This window comes from Acanthochromis polyacanthus, chromosome 22 (genome assembly GCF_021347895.1).
Source record: "Acanthochromis polyacanthus isolate Apoly-LR-REF ecotype Palm Island chromosome 22, KAUST_Apoly_ChrSc, whole genome shotgun sequence".
Lineage (NCBI taxonomy): Eukaryota > Metazoa > Chordata > Actinopteri > Pomacentridae > Acanthochromis > Acanthochromis polyacanthus.
Window position 1 is genome coordinate 28,561,333 of NC_067134.1, and position 12,147 is coordinate 28,573,479.

A 12,147-nucleotide genomic window follows, 5' to 3' on the forward strand; every position below is an offset into this window, starting at 1 on the left:
TTGAAATTCTCCAAAGACCAAAAAGGCATTCCACGGAGAAAACCCTGAACCACCGATGTCTTTTTACAGGACGCCAAACACATTTTAAATAATGAAACAGGTTTAATTACTGAGGAGGTTTTAGTTCTGATCTTCTGTTTTTATTGAGTGCTTCTACGTACACTACTGTTCTAAAGCTTAGGCTCACTTAGAAATGTCCTTATTCATGGAAGAAGATCTTTTTTTTCAGTGAAGATAGCATTAAATGAGTGATAAATCCAGTGTAGACATAGTTAACATGGTAAATGACTATTGTAGCTAGAAACAGATGATTTTTAATGGAATATCTCCATAGGGGTACAGAGGGACACTTCCAGTAACCATCACTCCTCTGGTCTGGGTGACCCTGAACTTTAGAACAGTGGTGTAAATAAAAGACATTGTGAGGTATTACTAATTATTTCGCTAGTCCTTAAACAGTAATCATCAGTGAAAAGAACAGTAAATATTAGAACATAAGTCAGTGACAACAAATACTTTTATAATTCCTGCTGTCTGTGAGCACCATGAGTGGCACAAAGGAAACAAAGACAGTAAATGCTGTTTGTAGGGACTAAGAGCAGTATCAGGACGTTCCACAACTTCATTCTACAGCAAGAATTCAGTTTCATTCGTTCAAGCCTCTTTGGGTTTAATTTATAACATTTCTAATTAGCTTTTCTGTCTGTTTCTGTCTTTTACTGACTGTGTGACGGAACAAAAGTGAAAGTGTGTTTGGTGAACACTGACATTATCCAGAAGGACCTTTCAAACATCAGAAATGTGTTGTTCTGTCGCTCTCTGGGGTTCTCCGAGCTCTTCTGAGGAGCTCAGTGCCTCAAAGAGACGCCCTTAATTAGAAAGTCGAGTTAAATAAAGGAATGCATGAGAAAAGAAAGCCTGGCTGTTAGCAACTGAGCATTCATTTTTGATTTTTAATTAATTCAGGATTATAAGACGAGCTTAGCACGTCTTCTTCAACAAGTCACACAGCAATCAGCAGTAAACTCACAAACAGAAACACAGCAGCGATCGATACGCCGAGGTCAACACACATGCAGAAACTCACTAACACGTCATGCATCATGCAGCAACACGCAGACACATGAGGGAAACTAATCTCTATGGAAACCAAGCTGGATGTGTTTGAGAAGCAGCAGTGATATCAGGAATCAAACTGCTGCTTCAGGTCTCCTCCAGTCGCTCTGTTTTCCTGTTCTGGTCTCAGCTTTGGAGGTGTTTCTGTTGGTGGAGGTGAAAAGGAATCTAAAGCTGATTCATTATTCTCTCCTTATGATAGAGCAACAGATGGCTTCTCCATGTTGGAGAATAGAGGAGGATGAGCCGGAAACCTCGTCTTATTTTATGTGTATTATTGTTAGTTTTATCTATCTACTCACTGCATTATTCCCGGTAGATACGTAGTTCTGTTGGTGAGATCTGATGCACCAACAGGAACGGCTTCAATTCTTCTGGACTATTACAAGCATTTTACTTCTGGAACACCATAAATACAGCATCAGCCCCAGTTTAAGTAAGCAGAAGTGGGGCGATGAGGCAGACAACATCAAATCAACAATGCAGACAACTCCACCAGAGTCTTCAGGAAACTAACATGAGTCCTGAACCAGTCTGAACCCAGCAAAGAAGCAAAACTCTCAGATCTGAACATCATGTCTGAAGATCTTTAAAGGGTTGGATTGATCACTGAAGACCAAAGACATAGGTAGACAACATCACTGACTGCACCTCTAAGTCAGAGCCAAGGTCTATCAGCACGGTACGCTAATGTGGTTAGCATGGATCTACTTTCTACAGGGTGGTGGACTTCATCATCAACGAAGACCAGTTCCTCGACTCCACCTCTACATGTGTGCATCAAAGTACGAAACATCTAGGACTACAGGGACCGTTAGCGCTGCTAGCAATACTGTGTATGAGGCATTAAATGGTTCTTAACACTAATGTTATGAGGAGAGACTGTACGAGGGGGTTCTCAGCCATCCACACCGTTTTACCACTAAAGTTCAATTGAACTAGAAAGTTCTACCTTCTCTAGAAACCCTGTGCTGGTTCCACCTTCAGCAATGATTACATTGACAGTCTGATCTGTAACCAGATAATCAGTCTCTGCCTCTCAGAAAGATCCATACTGTAATCTGAACAGAGTCCAGCTCATGTCTGCTCTCTGAGTCCATATCAGGGGAGCAGAAACCAAGAACCGGCCTTAGGAGAGTAAAGAACAGGAACCTGACGTCTGATTTATGAACCACATGCTGGGATTGAAGCTCTGATCTCTCAATCTCAGAAGACCTAAAACTGTCAGCGCCGACCCCACATTCCTTCAGTCCTGATGATGATGATGAGCAGACACGGTGTTCAGATGTTTCCTCTCAGTGGGATCAGTTTTCCCCACAGGAGCTTCTGACTTTAAAACCAAAGCTGATCGGTTTGTTCCCACGCTGCCATCCATCAGAAAAAACACCTACCCTAAGGTCTTTAACTGTGTTTAATACACCCCCCTCCACAAACACTACCAGACTGCAGTCCAGCTAACAGTTGTTCATTTCCATGTGTGATCACTGTGTTTTGGTGCTGGAGATGTTCCGTAACGACTCTTCAAACATGAAGCTCTAACGGATAGCGCCGCCATGCTCATGTGATATTTAACATCTGACACAAAGACAAAGCTCTGAAGTCTTTTTCTTCTTCACCACGCTGACATCAGAGCGGGACGCCGGCGCTAATTTGGTAATGATTAATATCAGGACAGAAGAGGACGTGAGAACATCACATTTACTTCAGCTGAGAGGAACCAGCTCTGATTCTGCCGATAAAACACAGAAACATGCTCCAACCCTCTGAACCTGAGACCAGCCAGAGGTTTAAATAAGTACGCTCAGTTTGAAATCCTTTCCTAAGTTTAGTCTGTCAGAGCAAGAAGCTGCAACACCACAACAAACCATCAGCTTTCTGATGGTCCTTGAATGTATTCTGTGTGATATGTTGTTCCACTTTTTCTTTCCAGGAAAAATAAATATTCTGTAAAAACCTGAAACATCTGCTCACCTCAACACAGCTGACTACCCATGAATGACTCAGCTGCAAATACAATGAACTCAAAGACTTCTGAGTTTACAAAGAAAAATGGAACAAACTTTATCAAATAAACTAAATGCAGGACAGCTAAACAACCCGATAAACAGAGGAGTGAGTTGGTAGGATGGAGGTCTGCTCCTACGGATCAACAGAAGTCCATTTTTAAAAAAATATAAGCAAAGTCATTAAGAGCATCACGATAATGAGTTCTTCAGAAAAGTCCTGTTCCCAGTGTTTTATTCTAATTTCACTTCCATGGAGACGCTTTCCTTTTCTTCCAAGCATCAGAAGAGTCTGACTTACGCTGGGAGCCATAATGAAGGTAAAAAGTTAGTGAATGTAGAACAATCCAAGGTGGAGTACAACCAGAGAATGGAAACAAAGCCGTCTGATAGCGCCGTGTGACGACGTATTCATCCGCTCTGCTCGTCAACTAGTTCCACGTAACCACTTCTGATGTAACGATGAAACGCTGTAGGTCGAGGACGTCGTAAACCGAGGACTTCCTGTCCAGGTCTAATCAAAGACATGATCTATGCCAATTTCTTCCAATAAACGTTCAGAAGTTTGGGTTCAGCCAGACAATTCCATGTTTTCCAGTAAAACTCCCACTTTTATCCATGTACTAACATAACTGCACAAGGGTTTTCTAACCATCAATGAGCCTTTCAGCACCATTAGCTAACACAATGTAGCATTAGAACACAGGAGTGATGGTTGCTAGAAATGTTCCTCTGTACCCCTATGGAGATATTCCATTAAACATTTCCAGATAGAACAGTCATTTACCACATTAACTATGTCTACACTGGATTTATCACTCATTTAATGCTATCTTCATTGATAAAAACTGCTTTTATTTCTAAAATAAGGACATTTCTCAGTGACCCCAGACTTTTTAACGGTAGGGTACATCGGTGAATCTCAGTTATGATCTATGCCCTGTACGCCTCCATTTTCTTAAATACAGGAAACACTAGTGGGGAAATGTTTGACATGCTGATTCCAGGTTTTTTGTTTGTTTTAACTTTTGTAAAACTAAAGAATCTTTACAGCATTATAGCTGTGTTCTACATTTTACTTCCTCCTTCCTTCTAGTCCTGGTTGTTCTGTTTCCATAGAGGAGCAGGACTTTATATCTCAGTGAAAAATGAGTCCACAGTGAATAAAAATCCGACAGGAGGAAATATGCGCCCAAAAATGATCATGAATAAAAGACTTAGACTGATTTCCAGCATGTCTTATCTGACTGTGTGTTTCTTAACCTTTCAGACTTTATTCTTTTAGTGATGTGGCTTTAGATCATAGAGGACAGTGTTTTTATCACTAAATGGGAATAATGAGCTTTTAAAAAGAGTTTAACAACAATATCCAGCCAGTTCATTCTCCTCTATTATCACTGAGCTGCTGTTCAATGATGACTAAAAAGTAGGCTTGGATCTAAACGGAATGGGAGATGACTAAGAGGAGGTTCTGACCACGGCCCCATCGTGTTTCTGTGTGTTATTGTGTTTCTGTGTGTTGTTGTGTTTCTGTGTGTACTCTGCTGTGTACCTGTGTGTAGTGTTTGTGTGTGTTGTTGTGTTTCTGTGTGTTGTTGTGTTTCTGTGTGTTGTTGTGTATCTGTGTGTACTCTGTTGTGTATCTGTGTTGTGTAACCTGTGTTGTGTTTCTGTGTGCTGTTGTGTATCTGTGTGTTGTGTTTCTGTGTGTACTCTGTTGTGTATCTGTGTTGTGTATCTGTGTGTTGCTGTGTATCTCTGTGTTGTTGTGTTTCTGTGTGTTGTTGTGTTTCTGTGTGTTGTTGTGTTTCTGTGTGTTGTTGTGTTACTGTGTGTTGTTGTGTTACTGTGTGTTGTGTGTTTCTGTGTGTTGTTGTGTTTCTGTGTTGTGTATCTCTGTGTTGTGTTTCTGTGTGTACTCTGCTGTGTATCAGTGTGTTGTGTATCTGTGTTGTGTAACCTGTGTTGTGTTTACATGTGTGGGAGCTGTTAGTTTGTTTGTGCTTGTTTCTGTTTATTTCCCTGCTGTGTGAATGTGAGTATTCAGAGTGAGTTTCATCCATCCAAAGCTCTCGGTAAACACACTTCTTCTTCTTCTTCTTCTTCTTCTCCAGCTGTCAGCGTCTCTCTCTGGCTGTCAGCTCGCTGTCAGACGTAACCTTTCTCTCTAAATTCTAACTCAGAACTTTGACGGTTTGAATGTTGTTGGTTAATTTGTGCAGTTTAAGGTCAGCCGGTCTGTTTGGAGCAGAGATCCAGAAAGACGCTGGAAAGAAGTTTGATTAGCGACGCCTTTTCTGAGTTTCTGTTTCATTTCATGTTTTATATTATAAATTATAAGTATACTGTGTAAGTTAGTGCACTGTTCATCATTAACAGCAGAAGTGAGTTCAACCTTGTGTAACATCAAATAATACACAGGATTAGTTCTAATTTCAAAACAAATACCTGAGAGGCACCAAAGCAGAAAGCGCAGTAAAGAGAACACACCTGTGACCACTGACAGCAAACTAATTACACCTGTGATTTCTAATTACGCTAATCACTTCAATATGATCATTTATTTCTCAGTTTTGGACCAATGGGCTCCATCATGGCTCCATTTGGGAACATAATGTAAAAACAAATAAATAAACAGAAATAAAATGAATAAAATCTTTACTCAGAGGACGGATACGGTAAGATCAGTGTTCATCTGAACCATCTGAAGCCTCAGAACCACTAATCAGAGCTGCACTGGTTGGTTTTTATATATATACAGTGGATCCACAGACACTAAACTAACTGAACTATCCAGCTATGAAAACAGAGGTCATCTGATGAAACCAGAGTTTGGGTTACAGCTCAGACGGTCTGAACATCACTGCATAAATTCAACCTTTAAAGGATTCATCCAGGGGGGAAATAAATAAAGTGTCGCAAAAGCACAAAAATCTTTGCTACAGAGCATCGAAACAAGAAGAAAAAAGCTGAATGTGTTTGTCTCAGACTGATTCCAGCGTTTTTGGCACCAGGACTACCAGTGAAGGCTTCGTTCTGACAGAGAAGAACAGCGGTGATGATTTACAGTAGAGAAGATGTTGCTTCTATCTGTCACTATTTATGCTTCTGGATAAACCTAAATACTGACTGACGATGACTCCCAGTCTGCAGAAGTTTAAAGAAGAAGAATACTGCAGGACGAGAACGATCTAAATCCAAAAAAAGAGTTTCTAAAGAAGAAAAAGAGACAGCAGTGACCGACTAAATCAGCTGGTCTGAAGACAACACAACATCTGGGAGAACAGCTGGTAAAATGTTTAATCCTTTCACATTTAGGTGATATCAGACAAAGCTCTACTCTCTCCTGCTGTGTTTCACCCGTTTGTAATGCAGTGATAATTAATAATCCATCATGTAGTTTTACATCAGTACTGAGTTTAGATGTGGTGGTGTGAATTATTTGGTGCAGAGAGAGCTGTTTCTCCGATTTGGTTTTGAGTTGTACACCTACTGTAATGTGTTTTTCCCTCTTGATGAAACCGTTCTTCATCTAATGTACCAGATCACTTCATTTCCATTCTACTAATTGATGTGTGACCAGAACTTCTCAGTACAAGTTTTCTGCTCGTTCTGATTGTTTGACTCCATGTTCATCAACACCTAGATGATTTTCTGCTAAAAATCTGGATGTAAAAGTGTCTGTAGCTGTTAGTTTCCCGTGTGCCTCACAGCCAAACAACAAGCACTGGACAGACAGCGTCTAAGCACCAACCTGCAGACATCTGAGGACGGGTTGGACAGAGCAGAAGTCCTAGAGACGAAACCAGAGGCAGGAAGGTAGAGGAGAGAGTTTCCAGAAACACACAGCTTCGTTAGCTTTAACTTTTAACAGCAGCTTCACTTGTTTCTTCTGCCTTTTTCTGTTCATTTACTGACACAGAAACATGACCTCCTCATCTCCACATCCTCCTGTGCTTCTTACCTCCTGCAGCCGCTGGATGTGTTCTCGGCAGGTTTCTAAGTCGCTGTCACCAGGAACCACGATCAGCCCCAGAGGAATGGCTGGAGATACAGAGGAACAAGACAATTATCCAGCAGCTCTTTGATATCTCCTCACACAGCGCTGGAGGAGTTCTGGTCGTCTAACTGGGAGGATTCAGACCAGAGACTTTCCAGAAGGAAGTCAAACACGTCGTAGTGAGAACCATCAGCAGCACCGTGGGAACCAAGAGCAGAACAGGAACCACAAACTGAAACTGATATTTAACAGAGTGTTTGGGGCATAAACAGCCTCTGAGATGAGCGAATATACGCTTTAAATTACACAAGAGATGGTGTAGCCTCTGGAAAGTGACTGAAATGTGCAGTTCTTCTAATGGCCAGTAGGGGGCGACTCCTCTGGCTGTAAAAAGAAGTCCAGTTGTATTGAAGTCTATGAGAAAATAAAACTTTTACCTCATGAGTTTATGGTATCTATCTCAGATTATGTCCTATTTTAGAGGAAACAGTCAATAAAAGATGGTAAATAAGAGAGTAGTGCTACATTCAGACCGACATACTGAAGCCTCAAAGTCTCAGCCTACAGAAAACTCCAGTGTTTCCTGAAATATTCCAAACTTCTCCCAAATAATTCAGCTGTTTGAAGGAATCCTCCCGACTGAAGGGCCATCTAAAAATGGTCTTGACTTTCAGAGAGCAGCAGCGCTGGGATTAATCAGCATGGAGCTGCTTGTGTTGTCCAGATTTCTGCTCAGTGAATAAAAATCAAGCTGAGTCAGAGCTGAATAAAAGAGCATAAAACATTGATTGTGCAGCTGCCAGTCAGCGAGGAGACGAGTCCAATTAGAAGCTTCTTGGATCTAAATCCAGAGGTCTGAGCTACAAAGAGGAACCCTCAGGTTTAGTCCTGGGTTCTAAAGAGGTTCTTTAATCTAAATCCAGAGGTATGAGCTACAAAGAGGAACCCTCAGGTTTCTCCACTGGTTCTTGGTAACTGATCTGAACATCTGCTCTGTTTGCATGGAGACATAATCCTACATCACAGACGGGTTAAAGCACGAAAGTCTTTTATTTCTTGACTTGATAAACTTTCTGTTCTGACTAATAGTTTTATATTTGCAGGGCAGCAGTTGAAATAAAAAGGCTTCTGGTGAGCATTGGAAGGATGAGACTGGATGTGAGATTCTGTAATTCATCAGCATGAAAACAGTTTACGTTACTTAGTTAGCCATCCTTTAAATCAGGGGTCACCAACTATATTTGCCAGAGGGCCAGAATTTTACCGGACAGTCACTTTGGGGGCCGGACCCTCAAACAAAAATTAAATAAAAATTGAATTTTGGCATAACATTATTATTTGATGTTTATTTTTTATATTTTTTCCATTTCATTACAAAACTGAAGGCATTTTTAGCCTTTATGAGTCAGTGCTCCTATCACCTGTACCACAGTCAACCACTAGGAGTGATAGAGATATTTTGCCTCATCTCAAGTCAACTTTATTCACAGAGCACTTGAAGAAGAAACACCGCAGAAGTGATAGGAAAAGGCCTCTTAACACGGGTAAAATGGCACTCTCTAAGGCCACGAAACGAAAAGTTGATGTGGAAAACAGATCCTTTAATAATGACTGGACTGACTGCTTTAATAGTGTGGACCACATGATATTTTCTCTTTGATCCTCACAATTTTGGAATCCAGTCGCGGGCCGGATTGGATGGTTCGGCGGGCCGGATTCGGCCCGCGGGCCGCCAGTTGATGATCACTGCTTTAAATAATCTGTGGTTCTGTGAGCAGCATGAAGGGACTCTAACTTTATTACACGATCCTGTAAAGTAGAATGATAAACTAAATCTGGGATAAGAAACCTACATCTAAGTAACTTTTATCTGTAGAGATTCTCAGTCTTCCAGGTCATGGTTGTCCTTAGAGCTTCAGTAGAAGGTAGCAGCTGACGGCAGCATCAGTGTCGTTTATTCCGATAAAACAGCCTGGACCGAGCTGGTTTCCATCAGTGAGCCGACGTAAGTGCAGAAACAAAGTGGCAGCTCCCTGAGGCATCAAGGCCAGCCGCCCTACACGCCGCTCGACAGACCGCCCTACAGACCGTCCTACAGACCGCCCTACAGACCGTCCTACAGACTGTCCTACAGATCGCCCTACAGACCGCCCTACAGGCCGCCCTACAGGCCGTCCTACAGGCCGTCCTACAGATCGCCCTACAGACCGCCCTACAGGCCGCCCTACAGACCGTCCTACAGACCGTCCTACAGATCGCCCTACAGACCGCCCTACAGACCGCCCTACAGGCCGTCCTACAGGCCGTACAGGCCGTCCTACACACCGTCCTACAGACCGCCCTACAGACCACCCTACACTCCGTCCTACAGGCCGTCCTGCAGGCCGTCCTACAGGCCGCCCTATAGACCGCCCTACAGATCACCCTACAGACCACCCTACAGACTGCCCGTAGGGCCGCCCTACAGGCCGTCCTGCAGGCCGCCCTACAGGCCGTACAGGCCGTCCTACACACCGCCCTACAGACCGCCCTACAGACCGCCTTACAGATCACCCTACAGACCGTCCTACGGGCCGTCCTACGGGCCGTTCTACGGGCCGTCCTGCAGGCCGCCCTACAGGCCGCCCTACAGACCACGCTACAGACCACCCTACAGACCGTCCTACGGGCCGTTCTACGGGCCGTCCTACGGGCCGTTCTACGGGCCGCCCTACAGGCCGCCCTACAGGCCGCCCTACAGACCACCCTACAGACCGTCCTACGGGCCGTCCTACAGGCCGTCCTACAGACCGTTCTACAGGCCGTCCTACAGGCTGCCCTACAGACCACGCTACAGACCACCCTACAGACTGTCCTACGGGCCGTTCTACGGGCCGTCCTACGGGCCGTTCTACGGGCCGCCCTACGGGCCGCCCTACAGGCCGCCCTACAGGCCGCCCTACAGACCGTTCTACAGGCCGTCCTACAGGCCGTCCTACAGACCGTTCTACAGGCCGTCCTACAGATCACCCTACAGACCGCCCTACAGACCGTCCTACAGACCGTCCTACAGGCCGCCCTACAGGCCGCCCTACAGGCCGCCCTACAGACCGTTCTACAGGCCGTCCTACAGGCCGTCCTACACACCGCCCTACAGACCGCCCTACAGACCACCCTACAGATCACACTACAGATCACCCTACAGACCGTCCTACGGGCCGTCCTACGGGCCGCCCTACAGACCACGCTACAGACCGTCCTACACACCGCCCTACAGGCCGTCTTACACGCCGCCCTACAGACCGCCCTACAGCCTACCTAACAGCTGCTGGATAAACATCAACGCTCTCATTGATGCTAACCATCGGAGTTAAGCAGACACAGAAACTTAGAGACTTTGACAGGTTCTAGAACAGTTCCTGTTTTCTTCAGCACTAATTCTGTAAATATTCCTGAGAGACGGAGAGCAGCTGATTAACTGAACGCTGCTGCAGATCCGCTTCCTCCTCACTGACCTTTTCAAATAGACAACAGCAAGAACAAGGAGAACGTCTGAATAACGTCCAAACAATCCGAGGAGAAAGAATAATGCCTGAAAACTTCCTCCAATAGGAGATGTTTCTGTTCTAAAGATCAAATACTGCAGGATCACCACATCCACAGAATAATAAAGGAATATATAGAAACCTCCTCCTTCCATCCTCTGATCAAACTCTACATCATTCCAAATCTAAAGTCGGTTTCTTTCTCTGAATCCCAGCAGCAGGGTTTTATTCTGTGTAATTATTGTATTTATGTCTGGTGCAATAATTAGAGAATAATAAGCAACAATCACACTGATGCTGAATTACACCACCTCTGGTGTTTAATTTAACATTTATTATTCATCTGCTTTCTGTGTGTCTTAATGCCGTTGTCAGGAGCAGCTCTACTAAATTCAGCATGACGACAATAAATAATCTGATGTTTTCTGTCTCTCATATGAGCTGCCTGGACTGGAAGGAAAATGCTGCAGAAACAAAGACTTCTATTTATTTCAGCCTCTTGAATCCTGGTCAACAACAACAGGTAACGTGTCTCCTTCCTGAATAACTCCATACAGAAACCATCAAAATCTCCATTAAACACGTCGATATTCAGTCAGACGGCATTGAGACGATACCTCGGGGTTAAACTGATTTCTCCCATCCTCCTGAGGAGAGCTGTGACTGATTTACAGAACCACAGAACAAACTTCTGCTAGAACAAAAGACGAGGTGTGGAAAAAATGTTGAAGTACACGACTGAAATATAATTAAAAACTAAAAATCATCCCTGTGTCTTTCTGAATTGTTTGCATTTCTAAACCGTGGAAAAATGTCAGAAACAAAAAGAAGAAAAGACTCCATCCACAAACAGTTTACATGATTATAAAACCTGCTGTTTATGGTATTATCAGAAAAGGTAACAGCGCCCCCCTGTGTCCAGACCCTGCATTAGCATCTATTGACATATTCCACTGTTCTGCAGAGTGGAAACGTTCTAATGAGAGCTTCTCTGTTTAGATTCCTCAAACATCAGACGTATTTATGAGAGCGTCGACACATCGCTGTATCGATACGGACAGATGGACAGACGGACGGACGGACGGACAGACGGACATGATCTCGCTGACCTTCACATCTCTCTCAACCCTGGAATCATTCAACACTTTATTCCCTTCAGTCTGAAGATGCAGCTGACATTCATGAACATCGACCTGGAGATGGGAGGTCCCTGACTCACCGTCCTCCTCATTAATACCTGCTGGAGACCAGGACCAGGACCAGGAGCAAGACCAAGACCAAGACCAAGACCAGGACCAGGACCAGGAGCAAGAGCAAGAGCAAGAGCAAGAGCAAGAGCAAGAGCAAGAGCAGGACCAGGACCAGGACCAGGACCAGGACCAGGACCAAGACCAAGACCAAGACCAAGACCAAGACCAGGACCAGGACCAGGACCAGGACCAGGACCAGGACCAAGACCAAGATCAGGACCAAGAACAGGACCAAGAACAGGACCAGGACCTGG

At 44.0% G+C, this 12,147-nt stretch overlaps 1 protein-coding gene across 1 annotated transcript in view; it reads right to left on the reverse strand.

Moving 5' to 3' along the window:
* LOC110957775 (diacylglycerol kinase zeta-like) overlaps positions 1-12,147 on the reverse strand; it is a 107,460-nt gene that overhangs the window by 46,582 nt on the left and 48,731 nt on the right. Inside the window, 2 exon segments of the mRNA XM_051943298.1 lie at positions 6,874-6,912; positions 7,084-7,163. Of these exon segments, the coding sequence (XP_051799258.1) occupies positions 6,874-6,912; positions 7,084-7,163 (119 nt within the window).